Source organism: Zootoca vivipara, chromosome 13, assembly GCF_965207765.1.
Source record: "Zootoca vivipara chromosome 13, rZooViv2.hap1.1, whole genome shotgun sequence".
Classification (NCBI taxonomy): domain Eukaryota; kingdom Metazoa; phylum Chordata; class Lepidosauria; order Squamata; family Lacertidae; genus Zootoca; species Zootoca vivipara.
This window is the reverse complement of record NC_142596.1, coordinates 37414328-37441752: the sequence shown is the minus strand read 5'-3', so window position 1 is coordinate 37441752 and position 27425 is coordinate 37414328. Positions and strand designations below refer to the sequence as shown.

The window sequence follows — 27425 nt, the reverse complement described above, 5'->3', positions numbered from 1 at the left end:
GGTGCTTCTAGTCACATGGAATTCAAGCAAAAAATGGGCTGCATTAAAAGACACTGCCTGGCAGCAAATCTGTTCTGCAGATGGATCCCGCCATACTGTTAGCCGTCTAATGCCAGGTTTCCCAACTAGTGCTGCTAACAGTTCTGTAACATCTACCTATACACTGTAACATCTTTTAAAAGTCTGTCTCTTGGCTTCCAGCCCTTTAATGCAGGTTCTAGCTATATGAACATGAAGGGATACAAATTCTAGATATTATGGAGCCTTGGGAATCACTCATACAGCAAATGAAAGCCAGCATCTCACAACCCTTCTGCTGTTGGTATAGCTATTAGAAAACTCCTTAGTCAGATGCTGAAAATCAGTGGATATGGTTTCCCAAAGACAACTCAAATCCGTGGTTATGATTGCACTGTTTCAATGTAAGCAGGTAACGGATTACAGTCTGAGCTTAAAATAGCTTGTCTGTGCCACAGTCACCTGGAGGTAGATTTTTTAGTTCATTTTATCATTCTCTCCAAGTGAGAACAACCCTTGACTATGACATAACATACTTTTGTTCTCCCTAGGCTTACCGGTACCTAGAAGAGTTGCGGAAAAAGATTCCCTGCGTAAACCTCAATTACTATGTGAGCCAACAGACTGTGGAGGCAGTCCACAGGGGACTGGGCATTCCTCTGAGCCGAAGCACTGCCCCAGAGAGGGTTCGCCACAACAGCATGGAGGAGAAAGGGGTGGAAGACGAAGTGGCTGATGAAGCAGAGGCTTCCTAAGGAGTCTGAGCTTGGCCCCTGTAAGATGGTAACTTCTATTCCTGCACTGTTGGAGGAGAGCCAAAGGATTGCCTTGCCTCATTTTTTAAGGGGTAAATTAACTGGTGGGAAGCCAGTTTCTAAGCTATATTATATGCTTGGCTTTTTCCAAGATGTTACGGTTTGAATGCACTGCCCAATTGTTGAGGTTTGTGCATCTCTTAGCCAGTTAGTAGTGGTAAACATATGTATAGTTCAAGATAGCCATTTTTGTTTTTAGCCCACTTTCAGATATTTTAGTACTTTTATTACATTTTTGGGAAACACAAATGTCTTGAGTAATTTTGTACACCAGAAAAGATGAGAGACCAAGAGGTTTGGGCCAAAACAGACCTTGATGTAAGCATCATAACACATTGTTTGAAAAGCTGATGCAATCAAATGGAGCATCCAACATGACTTCCATTTCCCCCCACCCCACCCCCTTCTCCGCTTGGTTACTTTGCACTAATCTCATTTAGTGCATGCTGAGAGTGTGCTTTTTTCAGGGTGGGTGAACTGGTGCTAGGAGAAATGACTTCATCTGCTCCTGGCAGATGAGCCACGCGACCTGTGCACTAGTCCTCTGTTTAGTGAACATCTTGGGCTGAGTTAACAGCACTTTCAAGTCATTTAATCAGACCTGATCAGTCAATAGAGTCCTGCTGTGTTACCATTGGCCACTGCATGATACCCAGCAAGGACCCAAAGTCAAAAAGAGCCCATGCTCTACCCAGAGCTCAGACGAGTCGAACAACACACAGGTTCTAGGAGCTGGCGTAGATCCTTTCCTTTGCAACATACTCATATTAACCTGGTTCAAGAACACTGAGTAAATAGCCTCTTTGCTCCTGTCCTGGCTACAGTGTCAGCCTATGCACACACAAGCATGTGTTTGCAGAAAAGCTCTACCAACAGACCAACAACAAACGCATACTCAACTACCTCTGCTACCAAGCCCAGGTGCTAAGCCACCTATCTATGGCTTACAGCTCAGTGCCCTCCTTCCTTTCCTCCAAGCAGAGACAGGGCAGATTCTGAGCCCCCAGCTGGACAGAGGGCAGGCAAAGGGCATCCCCATCATCAAGTCCTCCTTCACGTTTCAAGAGTTTTTTTCTTCAGGTTTTCCATCAGTAGCAGATTCTGCAGTGCCAAACTTCTGCAGTCACCATCTGGGTCCTTCTCTGCGACATCTGCAGAAAATAGGAAAAGACAGACAAGAGAAGAGGAAAGAATGGCTCGAGGAAATCCCTGTAAAGCATTAGTTGAACTGTCAAGTGTGCTTCAGTAAAGGAACAATAAAAGGAAGTTATCCCCACCCCAGCTCTCCAAATACCCAGCTTGTTTGATTTTAGACCAAACTTTATTTAGCAACATTTCTTTTTTACACAGTTACCCTGTGTAACCAAAACATCTCAGCACTAGGTGCAAGCAAGATAAAGTTGCAGTAGCTGTCTGTTTTCTTTAACCACAGGACCAAGTAAAGATTGGAGGAGTTTTAACACTGAGTAACTGAGGGAACACTGGAATGTGCTCTTTTTTGGCTCAGTATTTCAGATTCTTTACCTCTAAACTACTTTTAAATGAGAATTTAAAGCCTGCCTCCCACACAAACCCAGCTCAAGTTTACAGATCCACATTTTGCACAAAGCTTTGTGAAGTGGTGACTTCCACAAAGCCATTTCAGGCATGCACCTATCTGTGTGTGTAAGAAATTTCTGCCATCATACTCAGAGGTATGCTTCCAACTGCACAATGCATGAGCAACAATAAGCCACTTTGTACCGGTGCATTTATGAAACCAGGTATGCACTTCTTTGCACTGTGAAGCACAAATAGTCCTCATACCGTACAGAAAAGTTTGCATCTGATGTGGCACTTGCATCATTCCTTGTCTTAAGCAGTGTGCTATGCAGCACATCAACTCAGCTTGCCGGTCTTGTTCTGGCTAGGTTTTTGTACCTTAAACAGTTGCAGATATATTGAGAATTGAGAAATGCAGCAGGCAAATCATTCCCTCCCCCCAACATACAGATGCCAGGATAGAATAAATTTCAGCTACTGAATTTCTGCTTACTAGGCAGCTAATAGGCACTGTACCAGGGGGAGGGAGGGAGGGGGTGGCTGGCAGCTCTATATTTCTAACAGTCTTGCAAAGTGGAAATCAGGATGTCAGAGCAGAGGGGAGCCTGAAAGAGTGGTGAGTCTGTGGGAGGAAATCCTGTGCGCACAAGCTAAGCGCTTGAAGCCTAGCACTAGGTCAGTCTGGGTACATGACTCACTCAGATAGCCCCCCTCTATTTATAAAATGACAGAATGGAACACAGTTCTAAGGGCAGCCTGCGGTCCAAAATGATTAACATCAGCAGTTGCCCCAATGTAACAAAGGCTCATTTAACGAGAGTGTGTGCACCGTGGAAGCAGATGGCTAGCCCAGTAGAAGAAATAAAAGTCAAAACTTCTGTGCTATCACAATTTTCTAAGCTACTAGCTCTTGCCTTCCCTTTCCATATGCCTATAGCGCTTCATGAGCCAGGCAACATGTTACCCACAAGGCCAAAGTTTCTAGTCATCATGGTTGGAGAGATGTTTAAATATGTGATGACTTTGCCCCTCCACACCTTGAGTGCATATGCAAATCCTACCCTATTCATATTATACAATACTTTCCATCTGTGCCTAGGAGGATATGGGATTTTAGCACCAGCCCAGGAAGACTCTTCTCCACATATCCAGTTGCCCTCCTGAGTGTTATCAGCCCAAGACCATGCATCCCGTCTCCTTTCAGGCTAGCCTCAACACATTGCTCAGCAGGCTACGCTCGAGGACAGCAAAAGCCTATTTCTCCACACACACCATGGCATGGGAAAAGAGGGAATCTTTAGGCTCCATGGCAGCCCTTTTCCCTTTTAAGGGCACAATTTCTAGCAGCCAGTCCAGGGATCAAAGACTAGCTGTGTTGGTGTCACATCCTCTCCAGCTCCCGTGGGAAGCTCACTCTCAGGATCCAAATGGTGAGGGAAAGCAACCCAGGGCATAAATGGGAAGGCTTCTGAGCTTATCTAGGACATGTGGCACTTGATTCCTAGCAACTCGACCCTTCAGCAATGAAATCTGAATCATGCTGCATCACCTCGTGCATTTCTGGGCACGCAGGAGACGCTCAACTGCCCTCTCCTGACTGGAGACTGGTTGTATTCTTCTTTGGTTGTGGGGGGGGGGGTTGCTGAGAAAAATCCCCCACTTCCATACACCCTCAGGAAGACAGACCCATTCACATGACCAAACTGACACACTGGGAACAAGGACACAGAAATTCCAGCCTGGGATATAGCTTCTCTGTCTCTCGCCAATATCAGAGAGTGAGAGAAGGTTTGACCTCAACATAACCCCTGCCAATGGCATGCTCTCACAGCGACTTCTCACCTGCCAGCCAGGCTTGGGTCTCTAAAAGCTCCTCTGTCATGTCCTCCAGAAGGCACTCAGCAGGGACACTCAGGAGTGTGGAAGAGACAGATGACAAAAGCCCTTGGCGCACATATCTGCAGGGAAAAGGAGTGCCCTTGTGAAAGCCAGCAGGAAGGAATCTAATCCCTACCCAACTGATAGCCGGTGGCCTTGACACCGCCTTCTGCTTTGCTAGCTTCATTTTCCTGCTGGAGTCACCAAACTTAATTGCTTGAATTGCACCTAGAGTTACCCAGAGCTGAACTCAGGAGATTTCTGTCCTGCTCACATCTTCTAGTTGCTCGTTGGGAGCATAAAGAACAATAGCAAGAAAGCTGCTTTCCTAGAGTACAGTATATGTCCCTCCCCTCTCCTTGGTTTTAATGTATCTACATGGGTTTTTAAAATTTATTCTTTTTGTGTCTGTGGAGAGAGAGAGGGAGAGAGTGCACACAGGGCAAAACAAGTCATAAAAGTGGGGGAATAAAAAGGTGTGGGGGGAGAACTAACACCCATACGAAATATTTAAAAAACCCAGAACATATAAACATTACAAGATCGTCACAGTAGTTAACCTACATTTAATCTAATACATTTGTTTATAAAACTAAATTCCAAATATTGTTAAATTTGTCCATGGTACGTCTATGTTTAGACACGATTTATTCATGTGTTTGGTTTGTTGTAGATCACTTGGGAGTTGCCTTGGGCAAGAGAATGCAACTAACTATTTATTAAAAATTTGTTTAAATAAATAGGGGACATATTAATAAAATGATGATGATGATGATATATTCATGCCCGAGATTGCATGAGTTTCACATTCAAACTACAGACATTGGAAAGTGTTGCTTATGAAAATGGCTGACTCGTTCAAGAACTTGAGGAGGGCAGTGTGACTTGATACGCTCTCTTAGCCTCAGTTTTACTCAACCTGACTTTCCCTTTTTGTAGCCGTTTCTCTTCCACACCTGGCTTCGGCATCTTGGAACTACTGGGGGGCCCAAAGGACGAGAATGGGACAGAGAGAACAAACTCCTTCCCCCACTTGATTGGGTTCCCTGGCTTTGGGTGCAGAGGGACCCACCACTGTCACCACGATGCTCACAGGAACTCACGTGTCTGCATGGAAGCGCAGGGTCCAGACGAACTCTAGCAGTGCCTTCCCCATCGCAGCTGCCACCTGGAGGAGACACACAAATCAGGATCCATGGAAGATGCATTGCATGGGTAGCCTCGGGTATTTTGCTTTCTGAGGCAGAAAATCCAAATGGTAAAGATACAGGTGAAACTCGGAAAATTAGAATATCGTTGAAAAGTGCATTTATTTCAGTAATGCAACTTAAAAGCTGAAACCAATATATGAGAAAGATGCATGACGTGCAAAGCAAGATATGTCAAGCCTTTATTTGTTGTAATTGTAATTACTTGTCGTTAGGCTGGTCAATTATAAATGGAATGTAATTAATGAAATGTAATAGCGATGTTTATTTTTTGTATTATTGTAACTATTTTTTTTATTACTGTGAAATTTCCAAAAGAAAGCATTTGTAAAAATTAAAAGAAAAATAAAAAATAATAAGTTGCATTACTGAAATAAATGCACTTTTCAACGATATTGTAATTTTCCGAGTTTCACCTGTATAATAAGCAAAGGCTGCAATCCCATAGTCACTTTCCTTGGAGTAAGCCCCACCAAACTCAAACTTGCTCCTTTGTAGGCAAGTATAGAATTGTACCGAAAAGCAGTGACAATTTGCCATCTGTTAACAGTACTGCTGGCTATTACTTGAGCCTCCTCCGCTCTCCCTCAGAAATTCTGCCCTGGTTTCAAGCATTAAGAGACCAGGAATGGAAACAGTGGCTCATCCACAACCAAAGGAACTACTGCTTCGTACTTGGGGGTGGAGGCAGGGGAATCACCACATCCTGCAGGTGAAGCACAGTGGGGGAAACTCGGCATGCACTGATTTAAGAAATATTGACATCCATTTTAAAAACTGAAGAGCATCACATTTGAAGTTTAAATAAACTGTCAAATTGTGTGTGTTTTTATTTTACTTTGTGGGATACGTATTTATATCTCCCTGTTGAACACATTATTGGAGTTGCTTGCAAGGCCGAGGAATCTGGATTTATTCATTTTTTAAATTACAAGTGACCCAATCAAAGATAAAGGACTCATTCTTGGAAGGCCATCGGGTATGTCAGTGCTTGAAGAGTGGGAAGGCAACAGTGACTGAGAGTTGTGTCAAAAGTGGCCATTCCACCCACCTGCATTTACTAGGTCTGCTGGCTATTGCTGCAGTGCTGAAACCAAGCAGCTTATGCAGAATCCTGAAAGCACCTGGCTTTTGGAGTTGGGGAAGGGAAGCTGTGGCCCTCCAGATGTTCCCAGCCCCAGCAAGCATGGCTAGTGGTCGAGGAAGATGGAAGCTACAGTCCAGCAACATCTGGAAGGCCACAACTTTCCCACCCTGATTTTAGAGGGGAAGAGGGAAGCAAACTCCCAGAGCCAGTGGTAGTTACAGAGTGAAGCATCGAAAGGTGAGCAGCTTTTGCCTGAAATGAAAGGGTCTCTGCTAATACAGAGCCAAAATCAGACCACGCAATTTCGAAAACTCCCTGCATACACCATGTGTAGATGCTTCACCCCCTCACATCCTGTCCGCCAAAGCAAATGTTCACTGGCTCCCTTTAGAAAAAGATGGGATGCCACAGCATGCCAAAAGCCAAACACAGGCAACACTGTACTTCTCAGGTACTTTGGAAGGGCCTATCTAGTATCCTCACCACAGTGTTGACAGCGAAGTACATCAGAATTGCCAGGGTGTGTGTCAGCCGGGCCAAAACCAGGTGATCATCTCCCAAAAGGTCAAAGGTGGTCAGTGGCCTGGAAAGCAGAGAGGGAGAATGTTCTAACTGGCACTGAAAGATGGCCTCCTTCCCTACAAACCCCCTTAGGTTTTAAGATCAGCAGAGGGAGCCTCCCAGTAGTTCCACTGCCCTCAAAAGTTTTGGGAAGAGAATTGGCCCAGGTGGGACAGGGCGTTCTCTGTGGCAGCTCCTAGGTTGGGGAATCCCCCCCCCCCCTGGAAACCTTCATCGATTTCCTTCTGACACCTGAGATACACGTTTTCCTGGGACAGCAATTTGTTCTATTTTTTAAAAAATATTATTATTATTTATTATGAAGATGAAAGAGAAGGAGAAGCAGCAGCAAGCCTTGGTCTTAAATTGCAGCTCCCAGCTCCTATCATAATTGCTGTTTACAAAAAGCTGAGAACAGTTGTTCTCCATCAGGCATCCTTCGTTATTGCTAAAGAGAACTGAATTCCAGGAGCCAAGACAGAGCCTTCTTTTTCAGAACAAGAACAGACATGCAGCAATTCCAAAAGGAGCCACGGACATGGGCGCAAAGGCACCCTTTGGACATTTTTGCTGCAGCAGTCCTGCAAAATCAAAAGGTGAACTACAGTTTAGTCTTTTTAAAGAGTTTGGACTGTTCTGGCTCTTGGAGCTGTTGGGAGTGGCAAAATAAAAAGACAGAAAAAGTCCTGTACTCTATGTTTAGATTAAACTACCAGTACTTGTTTGTTTAAATATAAATGCCTGGTGCATTTATTCACATGGAATACAGACAGCCCAGCACCTACCAAACCTGAATCACACACCTGGTTGATTGCTAGCTTACTTTTTCTGCCATGAGATAAATTTCAGCCATGAATATAATGGGTGCTGTTGCAGGAGATATTCAAAATGTATTCCATGCACGCCTCTGATAACACAACACAGCCCTAGGGACATGAAAATGCAGATGGCCTCACCTGTCAAAGTTCCGAAGAAGCGGGAAAAAGAAATGACCAGCAACTGGACCAAATCTATTGGGGGCAGATGGTGGCTTTGCTTGGGACTGGCCCTGTTCCAAACAAAGTAAAAGGTCAGGCAGGAGAACCATCACTAGCGAGACTTGACTAAGACCCCAGAGGAGGCTTCATGGATGCAATGTTTTGTTCCACTCTCCTTAAACAGACCAATCTGCTTTCCTTGTGAGGGATCATTGTAGGACTCTCAGGGTCCCTTTCAAGGTCACATGAGTTAATATAATTGTTAATTTGTTATTTGTTACTTTGACCAGATCAGGGATAGAGCTCTCAAGGTGCTTCCACCAACATAGCCCTATCAGGAGAGATCAAGGACAGGCCGGAACAGGTCTATAATTTATAGACATGGAGGGTGGGGGTTGAAAGCTGAGGAGAGTCGATCAAACAAGGCCCTAATCACATTATGGGCTGCTGTCTCTCCTGGGCTGAGTAAAGGAAGTTTCTATGAAGGCCTTCAGAACAAAGAGAGGATTCCTCTCCACGTGGGGTAGGTGAATGTATGGCCCCTCCCATTACCAGAGGTTTGGGAAGCCTGAACTAAACAGAAAAGCATATTTCTTGGATGGAGCAGGAGACCCTTGAATACATGACCAGCTCGTCTGTCTGCACTGATGTGCCCCTGCTGCAGCTCAAGGCAGTTTTGCATTTCCTGGCTTCACCTTTGCAAACCTCCTGGTCTTGCTTCGGATCCTTTCATCCACAACTTTTTGCCAATCTGGAGAAGAGCTGTTGCTAGACAGGATCTGGATGCTGGGCTGTTTCAGACTAGGAAGCTGCTTTGCTTTAGGAGAAAAGGGCTGAGAGAGTTCCTGGGCTGCTCTGGCCAGCACCTGAGTGAATAGACAAGAGGCTGTCAGGTGCTTCTAGCCTGGAGGTGCAGTGCATCCCACTCGCTTCACGAGGACAGCAAATATAATAGAGCATCATTCAAACTACAAGAAACCATTTACAATAGCAAAATAAGGGATGCGGGAGTCAGAACTTCACAGATACACAACTTCATGGCAGAGGTGAGGGGTGAACTGGGGAGCTTCCGACAGGTCACTCAGTCTCTTAGCTGCAATGCAACACTACCTCTCGCAAGGCTTGCTTATAATATGCTGGAAAAGGGCCACTTACATCCAGGATGTCCATGCGCTGGCGGAGACTATAGTTCAGGGAGTAGAACTCAGAGGTCAGAAACTGGGCCACCTAGGCAACAGAAAACAAAGGTGAGTTTAGAGGTGTTCTGTGGCTCCTTAGTCTTACAAGCTGCCCCATCAATCTGGCAAGCTAGGGGCAGAGGAACAGAGCGCTCGCTATATTCCAGTGCTTCTGCCCATGACTTTCCTGCTCCTTCCTAGCCAGATGCTTTCCCTGTCCACCTAGTGCAACCTTACCAATCTCCTTGTCTTACCAGCCCCTTAGCTACCTTCTCAAACGGCCCTCTTCGAGCCTGGCTAAGAAAGGCCAGCTGAAGATCCTCAGCCCCTAAGACAGCACAAGGACTCACTGGTGTTGGGTCTGTGACAGCGATGGCCACCAGAGCGCTTTGACGAAGCCCCACAAAGCCTTCTATGTAGCTCTTCTCTTCAAGATGCAGCAGGACTTTTGCCAGTTCCACGCTCACCTGCACAAAAATACCAAAGACCGTATGTGCGTGTTTTGAAGTCTCAGCTGTTCAAGAGGCTTGATGTTTCAGGCAGGTCAAGTTGAGAGTCAGCTGGTCTCATCGAGTGTAATAAAAAGTTTGCAGGGGGCAGGGAAGAGATGACAGTTCCATGCCCCCTCTCCTCTCCCACGACGCCCTAAGTTGGGTGTTCAAGAGATCACCACGGTTGCCTAGACTGATTATGCTTCAACATATGTGCAGAGCAACTGGGGATCATCTGAAGCACGCATCCCCAAACTGCGGCCTTCCAGATGTTTTGGCCTACAACTCCCATGATCCCTAGCTAAGAGGACCAGTGGTCAGGGATGATGGGAACTGTAGTCCAAAACATCTGGAGGGCCGAAGTTTGGGAGTGCCTGATCTAAAGCATACATCCCCAAACTTGGCCCTCCAGATGTTTTGGGGCTACAATTCCCACCATCCCTGACCACTGGTTCTGCTAGCTAGGGATGATGGGAGTTGTCCCACAACATCTGGAGGGCCGCAGTTTGGGGATGCCTGATCTAAAGTCCTAACTGCGCCTTCCCCCCTCACACCCCAGATACAATATTTTGCCTTGGACAGCAAAGAAGTCAACTGTCGTGGGGTTGGTGCCACCACCAGAATTACAGAGAACTGCCATTGCCTTTCAATGGCAAAGGGGACCACCCTCCTGTATTTCTCACTTGTCAAGGGCAAGCTCCTGAGCCCCAACAAGTTCTCATGGGTTATCTCTAAAGCCGAATCAAGATCAAACCAAGAGGCACAGGTCGCATTTACTTCTCGTGCAGCTGCCACGTTCTTTCGGATCAAAGTCTCCAGGGTGCTCATTGTGGCTTCATACTTGTCCGGATCTTCGGGACCAGTCAGGACTGAGAGAAAGAAAAGAGGAGAAGGAAGCTTGCATTTGACTTCCCAGTTGTCCAGTCAAGTTATTGCTGTACCAGGAATATATGTTACGCAGAAAGTTCATGCAATTATATGCTTTAAATTGAAAGATTTGGGTTTGCATATCATTGTGGCAGTCTTTCATAGATAGGTCTTGAGACAAAAGTAGTCAATGAGGTGCCTTCCAAAATTTGCTTGACTCCAACACCCATCAGCCCTAGCCACCATGGGCGATGGTTAGGGGATGATGGGAATTGGAGTCCAGCCCCATCAGTTGGGCACCTTGTTGACTTGCCCTAGTCTAGGAGACAGAAGATAGTAAAGAAGTGCAGGAGGCTCTGAATAAGGCATAGAATGTGTCAACCCAATAGAAAAGCCACAGGGTGTTTCACAGGCAATAAATGTGTTTATTTCAACCAGGAAACACAACACATGTTGAGAGCCACTGTGGTCTAGCGGCTAGGAATTTGGATCAGGAGCAGGGAGACTCAGATTCAAATCACCACTTGGCCATGGAAATTGCTGGGTGAATTTGGGCCAGGCATGCTTTCTCTTGGCCTAACCAACCTACAGGGTAGCTGTCCTCAGTTTCTTGGATGAAAGGTGGGATAAAAACAAACAAAACTTCCCAGAAAGCTAGTTCACATGTCAGACTAAATCATAGGCTTGCACAACTAGAACAACCATGATAAAGCCACATGACACACTTCCTCTCTTTCTCCAAGGAGTTCCAAAGCTTTTGCTTCTGTTATTTGATTAACCACAGCTTCCTATGCTGTACTGTACAGACCAGAAACAGTGGTTAATTTTAACTATGGTTAGTTTAAACAAGCCAGCCTCAGTAACTATGGTTTGAAGTTTGCTTGATTGAAACTATCCAGTTCGTGTCAGTCATGGTTTGCTGGTCTGGACAATGCAGTTAAGCAAAAGTGGAAACAAACGCTTCCAAATTTTTTCTCCTGGTCAAATGCGAGGCAGGGAGGGGAAGGGGAAGTCTGGAGGCCCATGGCTCACTGTGGCTCAATCTTACTTGCTCTTGTCATGCTAACTACGGTTTAGTGTGTCATGTGAACAATGCTATGGACTTCATACCGTCTTATCCCTAATCACTTACTTTCAATACAGTCTCGGATGTAGGTGGGAGCCTTGGTCTTCTTCAGTTCTTTGTCCTCTGACATGTCATATGGCACAAGGTCATCATCGCTGAAAAAGAAACAAATTTAAATTCTTCCTCAAATGAGCTTTGATTCATGCACACAGTGCGAAGATTCCACATGGTATCTATCTTCTTGCTTGGCAACAACATTTTCCCACATACCTATCAAGCTCAGAGTCATCTTCCTGGTCCAGTCCTTCGGAAGCACTTGGCTGTGGTTTCACACTGGGTTTTAGAATAGTGCATGGTGTCATGGCTGGTCTGCTGTTCCTGCAGCAGCAAAAAAAAAAGTTCCTACCAACTGAGGGAAAAGTCTTGCTTATGCTGATAATAGGAAAGAGGTGCAACGGCAGGTGAAAACATAACTATTATACAAACATGCTGCAAATTAGCCTGGTTCTAAAAACATCAGAAGTTATGTCCTGAAACTCCACAAAGAAATAAGAAAACTGTTCTGTAAACTAAAAGATCCCATTTGCACAGAATGCCACATCATGTTGTAGTGAGTTTCTAGGCTCATGTGAGCTTTCCTTCCCCACCCCCCCTCCTCTGGCATAGCTACAGTGAGAGGTCTGGGAACATCTGCTTCCTATTTTATAATTACATCTGAAAGGGACAAACTGTGGTTAGCTTAAACCATGCTTTGTTGAAACAAGGTTAGATCAAACCAGTTTATAATCCTGGCTTATTCAACAAAGTGTATTTTGGCACCACACAAATGAACACAGATTAGTTTTGACTATGGTTTAGTTTTATGTGTTAAGTAGGCCAAAGTCTCCAGCAGACAAAACAATGACGAAAAGCAGTCAGTGCAAACTGAAGCTGAAGGAGTCTAAGGCTAACTTACCCAATGCTCTTGGAATCACTGTCAGGAATCTGCTCTGGCCTCTGAATCAGCAAGGTCTTTAACTCTCTGATCTCATCATCTTCTTCATACTAACACATTGGGAACAAAGCAAAACATTAAGATAGAATAAGAGCAGGCATCCCCAAACTTTGGCCCTCCAAATGTTTTGGCCTACAACTCCCATGATCCCTAGCTAACAGGACCAGTGGTCAGGGATGATGGGAATTGTAGTCCAAAACATCTGGAGGGCCGAAGTTTGGGGGTGCCTGAAAAAGAGGAATAGTACACACGTTGGCTCTTGGGTAAAGGCAAGTGGCAGCCGTACTTTGATTTACTAAGTCCATTCTTGGGATGACGCTTGTTGTTTCACATCAGAAAATGGTTGAAACAGGTTGACCCACAAGGTTCGTTACAAGAGACAGGTGCCTGCTTAAAAGCAAGGCCAGACTCAACTAAATGTTGGTTGGAGTCAGACGTAACAGGAAACCACAGTTTCCTGCTAAATGAATGAACCTGCACAAGCCTCACACTTGCATACTTTCCCACCCTGCCTCTTGTACAGCCACAAGGAGACATAAGGTTTTGCTTCCATTTTTAAAACAATCCACAGTTGCCCATTACAAACAGATGTGAAAGACCATGGTTTGTTTCAACTGTGGTTTCAGGGGGGGAAAGCCAGGATCTGAAGCCACGGTCTTGCAAACCAGTCCCCCAAGTTTGGACCTAACAAGGAGATGTTGCCTTTCTAAAAGCAGAAGCAAAAGTTTGCACTCTCCTCCTGATAGTCAGAGTGCAAGAGCCAAAGGCTTGTTCACATGACTTGTTCACATGGTGGGAAATCCTGATTACCCATTATATTTAAACAGAACCATTCTCTCTGTCACACACACAAGCATATACACAAAACCATTTTAAATGGCAGAAGCTGGGACATAATACCAAAGGTATATTCCACTAGCATGTTTAAAGGATTTTTTTCCCCTGCCACAACGGAGCACTGCAGAAAGTTCACTTGGCTGGCTCACCTGAAATTTCAGAGCGGGGCCTTCAGGCATTACCCTGGCACTGACGCACTCGGCTACAACCATCCCCATATGGCGGATCTGTGGCAAGTTGCTGTCCAGGTGACACTTCATCCCTTCCATCATGACCGTGAGTAGCTCTGGAAGGGCAAGCAGAAGGCGACCAGGCAAATTCAGCAAAAAGCACAATAGCCAGCTCTGACATATTTAAAACATGATAAGCAGGTGTTGTGCTTTCCACAATGGGGCAAATATATATTTCAGCATCTTTTGAACCATTGGCTACGGCTTTCCAATGCAAGCAGAAGAAGACAGTGCTGACCTTTCCTTTTCTTCTTTTTTTAGTGATGGGGGTACACTACTCAAAGGAGTAGCCAACTAAACACAGGTTAAAACAGAAAAACACTTTAATGGCTACAAAATGTATTACTTCCAAAGGTTTTATGGACTGTGAAGAATGATGCATCTAATGAGACAGACTCATAATAAATGTGCTAGTCTTTTTTGGGGGGGTTTAACAGAAAAATAAAGAATTTTCATTGTATATTTAAGAAGTATACAATGCAACATAATAGTATAATATCCATTTCTTTTCTCCTTTTCCATAGACTCAACAATGTATATGGTACCTTTTCTTGAACCTTGTTGTACCAATACATGACAAGACAGAAGACACACAAGAAAGAAGCCACACAAGACAGCCCCAAAATCTCTGTGGACTGCACTCATTTTTTTATTTTTAAAAAAGAGTCCTTAATGTTAACAGAAGAGCCCTACTGGGTACTGATCCCCAGTACATGCTGGCTGAGTTGCACAATGATCCATAAATAAAGGCCTGTTAGATGTTTCTGCCCATGGGTCAAAATTAAAATCCTTAACAGGCTTGTGATCTTCCATCACCAATAACTTATCATTAGCAACGCTCTGCACCAGTACTCCAAGCTCAAAGCACGTGACCATCCCATGTGTCATCCTTCAACAACCTACTGCCCTTCGGATACTTTGGACTACAACTCCCATCAGCCCCAGCCAGAGTACGCACATGCTAGGTGGGTCTGATGGGAGTTGTAGGCCAAAAACATCTGGAGGTCTCAAGGTTAGGGAAGGCTGCTATTTCTCATCTGATTGCTACTGGCAAGACATCCTACTGATCCCACCACATCTCAATAAACTGCAGTTTTATGACGTTCACAAAAAGACAATAGGTTCTATCCAATGGTGCAGAGTAGTCCCACTGAAGAGAATGTAACAGGGCAACCTTAGGCTTATTCATTTCAAGAAGTATACTCTGAGTAGGACTGGCACTGGATACAACCAATTGCCGCAGCCACCCTGTGAGCATCTCCCAGGAAGTCACCCAGATTCCACCATGAAGATTTTGGTGAGCAGGCATGCATGCGTGCGCACACACACACACACCTATATATATATCTGAGTGGGAGATTTCAGAGTTCGGTATCACAACCCTTGACAACAGTTGCTCCCATTGCTGGATCAAGTCCGAAATTCGGTCGAGCGGATGGCAATCGTGATGAATAGAGGCCCAGAGGCCCAAGATGCCAGCTTGGTCCTTTTCTCTCTCCCTTACCTTGTCTGTCGCTTAGTATTTCTGCTTCTTTCAGATGAGAGAGACAGATCAGAATGGCCTTGCTGATGTACAGCTGCTGCTCCACTGGGGAGTGCTTCACAGCAGTGCTGCTTCCCCAGGTCTCCAGCAGCTCTTTCAAAACCTGCGTTAGAAGCCTGAGTGTCGGGTTCAATGTGTCATTCTGCCCCTGTCCCCACAAGCCTCCTTTTGGGACCTGTTAACATAATAACCCAGCAGTAACCGACTCCCTTTGTCCACCAGAGGAGGCACCTTCACAGTAAGTGCCAATGAACCCAATTCCACTTTGTATGATGGAGTCTTCTGCTGGAGCCAGACCTATGCCTCTTAAAGGCTTGGTTAAGATCAGGCATCCCCAGACTTCGGCCCTCCAGATGTTTTGGACTACAATTCCCATCTTCCCTGACCACTGGTCCTGTTAGCTAGGGATCATGGGAGTTGTAGGCCAAAACATCTGGAGGGCCGCAGTTTGGGGATACCTGGTTAAGATCTCTCATCATCCCCTTTTTATCCAGAAGCAAAATTTGGGGGTGTAAAGACTCCCCAATTACAAGCAGGGTCAAGGAGGAGTAAGATGTACAGAACCTCTTAGTCAAGGCACCAACTCTCAATGTCTTGGGATCATCTGCCCTGTGCTTTACTAGGAAAGCTTTGCCCTGCATATCTGGGTTGAATTGCCATCTGAGGCCTCCTCTCAAGGATTGGGCTCCAGGGAGACAGTCCCGGCAGTGTGTGCAGAGCTTGCTCCTTGGGCTCAGGATGTCTTGGGGGAAAGGGCATGTGTGTCATTCTTTGCAACAGTCCCAGCTACAACCCCCCCTACCCTCCAGATGGAGCAGCCAAAACACAACATGGCACCCAACTCTATCTCTCTTTTAAATCAGAACCAGTGAAGGCAGTGAATGTCCTGTGTGAGTGTCTGGAGGCGGTTGGAGGATGGATGGCAATTAACAGATTGAGGTTGAATCCTGACAAGACAGAAGTACTGTTTTTGGGGAACAGGGGGCGGGTGGGTGTGGGGGACTCCCTGGTCCTGAATGGGATAACTGTGCCCTTGAAGGACCAGGTGCGCAGCCTGGGAGTCATTTTGGACTCACAGCTGTCCATGGAGGTGCAGGTCAATTCTGTGTCCAGGGCGGCTGTCTACCAGCTCCATCTGGTACGCAGGCTGAGACCCTACCTGCCCGCAGACTGTCTCACCAGAGTGGTGCATGCTCTAGTTATCTCCCGCTTGGACTACTGCAATGCACTCTACGTGGGGCTACCTTTGAAGGTGACCCGGAAACTGCAATTAATCCAGAATGCAGCAGCTAGACTGGTGACTGGGAGCGGCCGCCGAGACCACATAACACCGGGCTCCCAGTACGTTTCCGAGCACAATTCAAAGTGTTGGTGCTGACCTTTAAAGCCCTAAATGGCCTCGGTCCTATATACTTGAAGGAGCGTCTCCACCCCCATTGTTCAGCCCGGACACTGAGATCCAGTGCCGAGGGCCTTCTGGCGGTTCCCTCACTGCGAGAAGCAAAGCTACAGGGAACCAGGCAGAGGGCCTTCTCGGTAGTGGCGCCCGCCCTGTGGAACGCTCTTCCATCAGAGGTCAGGGAGATGAACAACTACCTGACAATTAGAAAACACCTAAAGGCAGCCCTGTTTAGGGAAGTTTTTAATCTGTGATATTTTAATGTATTTTTGTATTTGTTGGAAGCTGCCCAGAGTGGCGGGGGAAACCCAGCCAGATGGGTGGGGTATAAATAAATAAATAACAACAACAACAACAACAACATTTTCATCAATCTGCTGGAAGGAACACATGGCTGCATCTGCAATCCCACCAACTTTTTCAGTCGGTTAGCGCCTCCTCTTCCCACCCTAGCAAGCTAAACCAGAAGAGGTGAGGATGGAGAACCCAACTTGGTTTCAGTGCAATGGAGCTCCATCAACATCTAATATTCCCCAGAACTAGAAAACCCTCTCTCGCACAGGATATTCAGCATCTTGTGACAAGTGGGAGAGCCAACCTTATGGAAAGATCTCATCCACTGACAGAGAAAGGCCACTCTGAAATGAGCACCCATTTATCTCACTTTTAAACCTTTAATTTGTTAGCACACTGAAAAGGAGTGAAACACAGGCTGGCAAGATCAATGGCTCTCGGGTCACTCCTCTTTCATTGTTAGTTCTGATGTGTTTTTATTACATTGCACAGAACAACAGGACTGGGAAGGTGCTCCTATGAACTCTACCAAGTTGCATGTTATCTCTTTCTCTCACACATATATAGAAATATATTTTGCTAACCGTCACCCTGCTTACCTTGATCAGTAAGAGACGCCGCATGTTGTCCAGGGCTAGATATCCAAGGAGGTTCTGGAGCACCATAGTCTGTATTAATGAAACCACAGAGCTCATACGCATGACAAACAATGGAAATCACAGCAGACCCTTTGAGAAAGGAACAAACTCTCTCAATATCTTCTGGTAAGCTATGAACTATAAACCAAACCGGGTGACCAACTGTTCAGATCATTATATGGGAATATGAGCTTGACAATGAATGTTCATAGTGGACCAAATTGTTGCAATTGTAAAATTTACAAATATGCTCAGTGTATCATTACGATATGCATTGTGTTGATATCTTAAAATTAGAAGAAAAGAAAAACAGTTCCTGCAATTTACAGGTTTACTGTTAGAAAGCAGGATGGCAGGGTTATTTCCTTAAACCAGGGTTATGTGATGTCCTCCTTATGTTGCTGGCCTAAGTTTCCCCAAACCTGCCTCAGAAGGGGCACCCTGAAACTTGTACTTGCAAGTCCAAGAGCATATAATGCCATCTCAACAAACATGCTTGGCTCCTGATTAATGACATCCAAGGACTCTCACCGGATAGCTATACTGAAGCAGCAGCATCTTCTGGGTCATCACAAATTGAGCCTTCTTGCTTTTGACAACCAAATTCCCCAACAATCGTGACAGCACGGCAGGTCTAGCAATACAGACAATACAGACAAAACAACATTTCAACCATCAATGTCTTTCTTCTATATCGGTGCTGTTTTAAAATCACAACTGGATTACATGACTAGATGATTCACAAACAGAAGTCTGGAAGGTATTGGCAAACCAAGATATGCAATATTCAAGTTCCCCTCCTATAAGGGCAGAGAAAAGCAAGAGTGAGGTCTCTCTGCTCAGATCAAGTATGTCTGAAAGACCACCCTCTCCCTAACCAAACTTTTAAGATTCTTTTCAGGTGCTGTATTGGGGTGCTCCCACTGAATAAAGAGAGATGGACAACCACCAGAGAGAAGGCCTTTTTGGTACTGGCACCTAGAAATGGAACTCCCTTCCAAGGAAGGCTTGCCTGGTGTCACCCCTGTGGACTTTTCAGTGCCAGGTGGAGACCTCTCTCGTTACCCAGGCCACCTAAACAACTTATATTGCCAGGGTCTCTTCAGTTTTTAAGTCTGTGTTTTACTTTTACATCTTGGAGATGCTGTGACCTGTGTTTTTCTTGTAGTTATTTCAGTTTATATTTTAACTGTCTTATATTCAGATTGTTTTAAAGAGTCATTTATTGTAAGTTGCCCAAAGGGCTGTGTTTTTTGAGAAGGCATGCATGCATACATACATACATATAAATAAATAAATAAATATATGAAATAAATAAGCCTTCCTCCTTTCCAAACTTCAGCAGCTGAGCAGGCTGAAAGTAAATCTAATTTGTAGTGCAGACATGCTCTTGGGGGAACTATTTTCAACTGCTGCAAGGATACAAGGAGGCATGACATGCACCCATCTTTCCACACAGAGGTTTGGCTGCTTACCCTGCTACTGCCTGAACAAAGCCGCAGACCACAGGCTCCACCCAGCGATCTGGCACACTCTCCACCAGTCGCCAGCATATCCTCTGCCAGATGCAGTCAGACTGGGTACGATCCGTCAGGTGGGACACCAACACGTTCAGGATTTCTTCTGCATCCCAAAAGAAGAAGAAAATGAGTTGCTTTGAAATCAGAAAGGGAAGAACAAACATCCTTTTTACTTCCTTATTTATTTATTTGGCCAATAGTTAAGATAATTTGGGTGGTGGGACGAGGGGGATCTCTCCTGCTGTTCTTCGAGAAGGAGAGCTTTAAAAAACATTTTTATATGAATCCCCTTCCCACATCATATAATATTGTTCTTCACCACTGTAAACCATGGCATTATATATTCCTTCCACTGCATTGGTCTTTAAAAGTCTGCCTCCTAGTGGCTGAAAAAGGGATAACCGCTGCCTTTTCTTAAGCGGTGCTCAGTCTTAAGTGTTCAACATGTCTGTTGAGAACAAGTCATTTAAAGAGAGACATAGAATACGAAAGAAAAACTGGTTATCAAACCAAAACTCCCTGTTTATCCAGCATCCAGCTCCTCTTCCAGGCCACCTGCCTGGCTGTCCGGGTCATAGGTTAGACAGTTTCTAAGAATTCATCATAGCAGAGGTGACTAACCTCCAGTCTGGGGGAAGGAATCACATGAACCCAAGGTTCACTGCAGCTCATGCATGCCACAATAAACCATGGTTTAGCTTTACCAAGTAACTTGATTATGTATTCCAACTGACTTTCATTGTCTCTTCCTCACGTGGTTTATTGTGATGTGTAAGAGCACCCAATGACTTTTCACAAGCCAGGAGGTGGGGGTGCAGGGAAAAGAGGGCAAGTCAGCAGGAACAGAAAATCAAGTTATCTGGAAAAGCTAAAAGCTCTCAGTGAATTAACCCTTGGAATTCTCTCCTTAGTGGCCCAAAATCACCATTTGTTGTTATTATTAACTAACACTATTATCAAGTTGCTTAATATTTCCAGGTTCCAGAGACTCCAGCCTCCTCATAAGACAATAATCTTCATAGAGTTGTAACTCTGGAAGCTAAATACTTTTTATGATACGGTGTGATTTCTTACACTTCATTATGCACGTACACTTAAATCTTCAGAATGAGTGTGAATGTTTTTTGTGAAATGAGCTCCTGCGATATGCCAAGCTTGGGGACTCTGTGCATAAACCAGTTGTAGGGCACATGCTCTGTATTCATAAGGTCCCAAGTCCAATCCCCGGCACCTTCACTTCAGGTAACAGGGCTGCGGGAGGAAAATCTGCCTGAGACCTTGGAGAGTGCTGCTGACAGATTGCTAGGCAGAGCTAGATCGACCAATGGTCTGACTCAGTATAAAGCTGCTTCAAACGTTCATATGAACCACACTACCCACTGCAACACTCTAACCAGCCTACATAGGAGTTCTTTGAAGCATGATTACATCAAGTGATAATCAATCGCTGCAGTTTGATTCAACCAGTGACACAGCAAAGAGAAAGCAACTGTGAAAACAGACATGTTGAAAATAAGTTATGGCTTACTGCAAGCTTTAAAAAGCACTCACTTTGTCTTCCATGCATGCATACCTTCCCTAGCACCTGGGACACAAAGGAGATTGAGCAATCCAAGCCACCTGGAATACAAGAAAAGCCACATTAGTCGATGGATCCATCAGATCACAGAACTGAGACTGAAGCTCCAGCTGCAAAGCTTCCACAAAGATGAACAGAGCACTGGCATAGAAATGGAAGTCCTCAGGGGAAGTCAATAACTTGGAGCTATGGATAATTTTTTAAAAAAATTGTCCAGTAGGACCCTAGAGTCCAATTAAGTTTGTTCTGGGTATAAGCTTTCGTGTGCATGCACCCTTCTTCAGATAAAGCTTATACCCAGAACAAACTGTTAGTGAGCTAAACATGAAGAATGAAAAGATGGTCCATGCAAGTGAGGATGACAAAGTCCTTTCGGAAGAATAAAACTCACTACTCAATGAAAGCCTCGTTATGAGGTTTGAGAGAAGCCACCTCTGCACAAAATAGGTTGGCCTTCCTTTCAAGGCTAGGAAGACGAATCCATTTCTGTGAGATCACAAATGACCACAAAGCCAGCAAACCACTAAGGCCCACCCCCTCCAGGGGTGCTGGGAAAGTTCCCCATAAAAATTCCAAGGAGCGACGGCTGGTCAGTGTACCCTGAGATAGATGCAAAGCACCATCTGCATCACTGGCACAATATAAATCAATAAACTACAGTGGTACCTCTAGTTACGAACTTAATTCATTCCGGACGTCCGTTCTTAACCGGAAACTGTTCTTAACTAGAGGCGTGCTTTTGCTAATGGGGCCTTTTGCTGCCACTGCGCTGCCGGCACACATTTTCCGCTCTCATCCTGGGGCAGTTCTCAGCTCGAAGTAACTCTTCCAGGTTAGCAGAGTTTGTAACCTGAAGCGTTTGTAACCTGAAGTGTTTGTAACTCGAGGTACCACTGTAAACCTGCAAAAGGTTTTTTGAATTCTCCAGGCCTAAGACTCACACTCACAACAATGGGATTTAAATGTGCTTTATTTTGGTTGGACTGCACACGAGCGCACACACACCCTTCTGCCTTTAATTATTCACATGCACCTAAAGGTATACAGGTGTCAGATTATTTTTTTAAGTAACGATGTAGTTTGATAGCTGTGATCACTGTGTTGGCACCAAGAAATACAAATATAGTTTATTGAACCAAGATCAGTTTGTAAGTTTGGTCTTCACAGAGCTCTTCATCAAGCAGTATCTAGACAAAAAATTATCCACAATGAAGAATTCTGAAAAAAACAAAAACCTCAAAAGTATTTGCATACTCCTACTATACCAATGTAGGTTCATGATATAAAGTTATTGTTTTGTCTTATGCTCAAATTACAGGCAGTCAAATGGTGAGAGACTACCCCCCCTAACTTTTGTGTTGGCTTCCTTTTGCTTCCATTTTAAAAGACTAAGGGAGGACATGATTTGGTCCTCTACCTCTATTCAATGGTCACTAGCTAGGATCCTTCCCATTTCTGTAACTATGTACATGGCTGAGGACAGCAATCTGGTCTCCAACTATGCATTGCTTGGTTTGGTTCTAGCTACTGGTCTCAGCCTAGCTACTGGTCTCAGCCATCCAGTTTCACCTCTGTTAACTGCTTTATTTAGAAGACAAGAGGCACAGACTGGCCCCTTTATATTTTCTGGCACCCCCTTAGCTCTTGTTTGCAAAAGGTTGTGGGGAAGCCTGTCATTTGGCTAAACTTGGGAGGAAGCAGGGGTGGGGCTTGCAGATTTCATTAAAGGTCCCCTTCCCTTCCCTTCTCCCTCCCCTAATTTCAGCACTGGTTTTAAATACTTGTTATTCTTAGCCATGGCCTGTCAGTGCAGCAGCAGCAACAGCAGCAGCAGAAGATAATCCTGTGAAATCTCACCTCGCAGCGAATCAGAGATCCTCTCCAGCACCTGGACCATCTCCAAACCAAGCAGCGGGAAGTAGTTTTGGGGGAAGAAGACAGGCCGGTTTTCTCCCTGGAGCTTGTTGCCTAGGTGATCAGGGAGACAGGCCACCTTATTGAGGATGGCCTCCTGTAATACTGGAGGGCCAGCTTGTGTTTGTTGTTTGCAGACTTCCCACATCAGAGCAGACAGCCCAGCTCTCTGCAGGAACTGCTCCAGCACATCGACGACTTTATTCAGACGGAAACTGGGCCTACATGGAAAGGTATTTTTTTCTGCCTTTATTTTCAAATCATAAGGAAAAAAGCAACTCAACAGATAACATCATCACCTGCAATTCTGGTGGTTGTTTTTTAAACCACACTTTTCTATTATTCCTGCTTGTGGGCAAAGACTTGAAAATGTATAAGCAATGCTTATTGAGGACTCACAGATGTCCATTAAGCTGTTCTAGAATCATAGAATTTTAGGCTGTATCCAACATTAGTCATACTCAAAGCAGACCCATTGAAATCAACTAAGGAACATCAATTTCTGTTAGCTACCACCTTTAGAACTGGAAGGAATTTTAAAGGTCATCTAACCCAACTACAGGAAAGAATTATAGCATCCTTGACCAATGGCAGTTCAGTCTTCCTTTAAACACATCCACACCACAATTATTTCCACATTCTCACCCCATAACTCTCGTATAACTCCTGCAACCACACATCACCTTCTTTGAACTTCAGGATGATATCCCTTACTAAGGGATTCAAAATTCTGTAAAGCCCAAAATATTGCACCTAAGAATGTGTGAAATAGGAAAAATAGTCAAGTCTACCTTGTTTTCTAAAGGGGAATTTTTAACTTTTTTGTGGTGTAGAAATTGTATTCTTGGTATAAAACTATGATCAATCCTAATAGTAACTTTTGCAAAGTGAGAGGTAAAATAAAAGAATATTTGGGTTCTGTCCATGCAGTACTGTATAGTATATTGAAACAATTACCAGGTTCAGAAATAACACTACAGTTCAATATTAGGAAAATGAGTCTTGGGATCATGCACTTTCTCCTCTTCACTACTTCTTGGCATGTATGAGATGCTCAAAAGCCTTTGCTTTTGTTTTTTTGAATTAATCACAGTCACCTGTTATTTCTAAACATGTGAACTATGGTTTGCACTAACAGCAGCTAGTTAAAAAACATTGTTTTGAGTCTTGTTTAAGTAACCACGGTTAGACAAAACTCAGTTCCTAAGTTAGAACATACAGGGTTCCATGATTCGTTTTAAAGGGAAAGGAGAAGCTTTCAATCTTCTCATGAACACTGAAGAGGAGGGCACATGAGACCAAGATTTAGCCATGCTCATTCTCATCATGCAAAACCATGCTATAGATTTATGTCTGAATGCAGCCAATGACTCAGTTCAGATGTTATGCCAAACCATGGCTGAATGATTAGGCACACCCTCAGCCCCTTGGCATTGCCTTCCATCTATGGCTTGTGACAAACTAGTTTGCCCTTATATCCAAATTCAGAAACTAGAGTTTGTAATTGCCTTGAAACCTAAGATGGGCAAACAAACTAGGAGAGAGAAGACACAGTGCATTCACAAATCTTATTCATGCCAACTCACACAATGAATCACATCTGAACTGAGCCTACAAGTGGGATTTAAAAAACACATACACACTCCTTTGCATATGCATTTTGACTTTTTGGGATCCTCCTTCCCACTGCAGCTCAAACATTCAACCCTACTCCAAAAAGCTGCTATGAAATGTTGAGTGGCATCTGATGAAGCGCGAGACAGCTGTCAGAAATAAAAACCAGCAGTTTCCCTGTATATGAAAAAGTTCTTTTAGCACTGGGCTATTGGGATTCAGGCCTCTAAACTGAGAGTACAGTATCCTAAAAACAAAATAGTTTTAGAATTAGAAATCACAGCACAGTAGCCATGCTTACGCTGTAGAAATGATGGTGTCCAAAAGAACCATAAAAGTTTGGTCTGCTGGTCCTTCCAAGAAAAAGCAATCCCATAACTCCTTATCTTCATCTGATTGGAACTGCTCCAGCCAATGAAGACTCAGGTTACTGATAAGACACTGCAGAAAGGTAGTAAAATGATTGCGAGTAAATTCTTCTTTCTCTTTCATGGAGGGTGGATTTTCAGTCCCACCAAGGTAGCTCTTAATTGTTCGCAAAGTCTCACAGATCTGGGCTCCATCTCTGGAAACAGATAGGGTGCCAATTGCTTCTTGTACTATATGGCGAACTTGAAGCAGGTCAGAATCCATTTATCCTGTTCACTTCTGGAAAACAACAAGGAGGTGGATAAGTAATAAATACCACCAAGGTTGGAGAAAGTAGAGCTGGTAATTACTATCCCCTGAACAGAAGAAACAGAAAGGGTCATGGCTCAGGGGTACAACTTCTGCACTGTATCTCCAGGTAGGGCTGGGACAGACTCAAAGTCTGAAACTCTGGAGAGTTGCTGCCCATCAGTAGACAAATCTGAGCCAGATGGACAAATGGTCTGACTTGGTACCCTTGAGTTCCTTGGTGGAAAACATGGGATATAAATATAGTAAGTAATAAGAACCACCAACATCCTGACCTCCTTGTGGGAGCGGAGAGTGGGATTTTAAAAATCTAAAGAAACATGCAAGTACAAGACTTCAGGATGCTCCCACCTGTGTAGGTATTATGTGAGCCTAAGGGAAACTTCAGACTAAGCCTGCAATCCTCTATCTGCTTACCGGTACCTAGGAATAAGCCCCAGTGAACTCAGTTCTGAGTAGACACGCATTGGTTAGCACCGCAACAATGAGTCTCACGGAACCTTAGAGACATAACAAAATTTTTATAGCACAACCTTTAAAACCCACTTCAACAAATGTGCTGCCGACCACAAAAAGCTTAAGCCAAAATACTGTAAACGCGTTAAGTATTTAAGGAGCCACAATATTTCTTCGCTGGGTTTTGCTTGTTTTTTGCTGCACCGAAAGACCAACACGGCTGTTGCTCTGGAAATTACCGTAACACGGAACCCAAGACATGTCTACTCGAAAGTGAGTCTCACTGAGTTCAGTGGGACTGAAACCCTACGCTGATGTGTAGAACAGGACCGCCCAGCGTGAGGGAGAAACGCCTCAGCCCCTCGCCTCCCGCCTTTAGAAGTTCCCACCTCCTCGCCACCCCAGCCCGGCGACGCCTCACCAAGGGCAGAAATGATGCCACGGCTAACAGCGACCCCGCCAAGACACTCTCCAGGCATGTGGACCGGAAACCCAATCAAGCGTCATTCTAGCTTTTGCTTCGCGCTCTCTATGGTGCCTAACTGCGGAGGAACCACCAGCGGCGTCGCTTTTTACCGGAAGTTTATGTCTGTGTGTTGCGCTACCTTTTTTCTTTTTCATATATATAACTCTCTACGGTCCGTCCTCAACACTCCGAGTAATACGTTTGTCTCAACAGCAGCCGCCGAATCGACGCTCCTGCCTCGAGCCGAGCCTGTCGAATCTGCTGATCTTTCTTGCGCAGCTCTCGCGCTCTCCCGGCCCTGCCCCTTTCTCTTCCGCCCTTCTTGTTTTTCTTAAAGAGACAATAACGATAAAGTTTCTATCGGCCTGTTTTTGAGACTCTGGGTGGGGTGTTACTGGTTTCACTCTTGGGTTGAATTTTATTTATTTATTGTATCCATACCCCATTCTTTATCCAAGGAGTTTGGAGGTTGGCGTGTATGTTCATCCTCCTCCCCATTTTTATTCTCGCAACAATCCTGTGAGGTAGGTTATTGAGTTGGCCAAGATCACCCATAGAGCTTTGCAGCTGAACAGGAAAGTGAATCTTGCTCCCTGGGATCCTACCTAATCCAATACTCTTAACCACTACCCCCAACCCTGAAATCTGTCCCGAGACTTGCTGACTGTCTTGAGCACCACAGCCCCTCATCTGGCTCTTCTAAAATGGCCTTGCTAGTTGCATTTTTATTTTTTAAATAGTAATTAATCAGAGTGGAACAGTTAGCTCATCTGTGAAGTCACCAAGCTCCTGCAGAATCTTTCTTACATCTTGCAGTGGTCTAGCCCACTCCCCCTTAATCATGGCCTAAAAGGCGGGAAATGAACCCCGCGGGCAATCGTATTTTGTTTCAGGGGAAAACGGAGGCTCCCATGATGACAGGTTGTGCTTCTGGAATGGCTGCTTCCTAAGCCAGAGTGTAGCTCATTCTGTAGAGCAGGAGTCTCTTCCTATCAGGGTTCAAGCCTTACATTGGGCAAAATGTTCCTGCATATTTTGGACTAGATGACCCTCGTGGTCCCTTTCCAAATCTACAATTCTTTGAAAGATTTGAAAAATGACGATTTGAATTTAAGATATGAGCTTCCTGCAGCCGATCGGAAGCTCAGTCAGTCCCCACCCCCACCCCGGTGCAGCGAGGTGTCCGCAAGCTTCCGATTGGCTGCAGGAGCTTCCTGCAGCTAATCGGAAGCTGCAGAAGCGTCGCCACCCGCCCAGCGCCCCCCCCCCCCGTGGTGAGGCATCTGCAGCTTCTTTTCAAGGAAACACCACGCCAGGTTTATCTCAGCACGCAGGGACTGACCAAGCAGGTGGCAGGGTCCGTGGACCAGATTTACGAGCCTAGTGGTCCGGATCTGGCCCGCGGATCTTTGTTTGAAGACCCCTGTCCTACACACTCACCTGTTCTGAGCAGGTGGAGATGGTGTATTTGGATGCCTCATTGAAAACTGGACTGAGAAACCACCATATCCATTGCAGGATTCAGTGGTAAAATTTTAAGCACACAGAACCGCCATCACATTTCTCGAATACAAA

The 27425-nt window shown here is 44.9% G+C and overlaps 2 protein-coding genes across 8 annotated transcripts in view; one reads left to right on the top strand and one right to left on the bottom strand.

Moving 5' to 3' along the window:
* Window positions 1-5363, top strand: part of IFT140 (intraflagellar transport 140) — an 88780-nt gene extending 83417 nt beyond the window's left edge. Inside the window, exons 30-31 of one of the 3 annotated variants that reach the window (XM_088656631.1) lie at window positions 570-793; window positions 5193-5363. In XM_088656631.1, coding sequence (XP_088512757.1) covers window positions 570-773 — 204 coding nt within the window. In that variant the 3' untranslated portion in view covers window positions 774-793; window positions 5193-5363. Of the gene's footprint in view, window positions 1-569; window positions 2110-5192 lie in introns of those variants that run through there. The other 2 variants (XM_088656632.1, XM_035130435.3) reach the window with 2 other exon arrangements.
* On the bottom strand, window positions 1038-26145 carry TELO2 (telomere maintenance 2). Of its 5 annotated transcripts, none has more exons than XM_035130440.3 (21): window positions 25990-26145; window positions 24552-24898; window positions 22580-22857; window positions 20695-20763; window positions 19099-19246; window positions 18155-18257; window positions 17585-17653; window positions 15254-15395; window positions 13669-13805; window positions 12644-12732; window positions 11959-12066; window positions 11755-11843; window positions 10533-10624; window positions 9615-9731; window positions 9242-9313; window positions 8782-8952; window positions 8066-8157; window positions 7032-7131; window positions 5357-5421; window positions 4218-4333; window positions 1038-1984 (listed from the first exon to the last, which is right to left on the bottom strand). In XM_035130440.3, the coding sequence occupies exons 2-21, from the start codon at window positions 24881-24883 to the stop codon at window positions 1887-1889; spliced, it is 2487 nt and encodes an 828-aa protein (XP_034986331.3). In that variant the 5' UTR covers window positions 24884-24898; window positions 25990-26145; the 3' UTR covers window positions 1038-1886. The 5 variants fall into 5 exon arrangements, with proteins under 5 accessions (XP_034986331.3, XP_034986333.3, XP_034986332.3 ...); XM_035130442.3 differs by having other exon boundaries at window positions 25961-26110; XM_035130441.3 differs by lacking the exon at window positions 25990-26145 and adding an exon at window positions 25806-25937.
* Window positions 26146-27425: the final 1280 nt, after the last annotated feature.

Coding starts and splice junctions, on each gene's coding strand:
- TELO2 (XM_035130440.3), bottom strand. CDS start 24,883: ATGGATTCTGACCTGCTTCAAGTTCGCCATATAGTACAAGAAGCAATT. Junction 20,764..22,579: donor GATCTCTGATTCGCTGCGAG/GTGAGATTTCAC, acceptor CTTGTATTCCAG/GTGGCTTGGATTGCTCAATC. Junction 1,985..4,217: donor GACCCAAGCCTGGCTGGCAG/GTGAGAAGTCGC, acceptor TATTTTCTGCAG/ATGTCGCAGAGAAGGACCCA.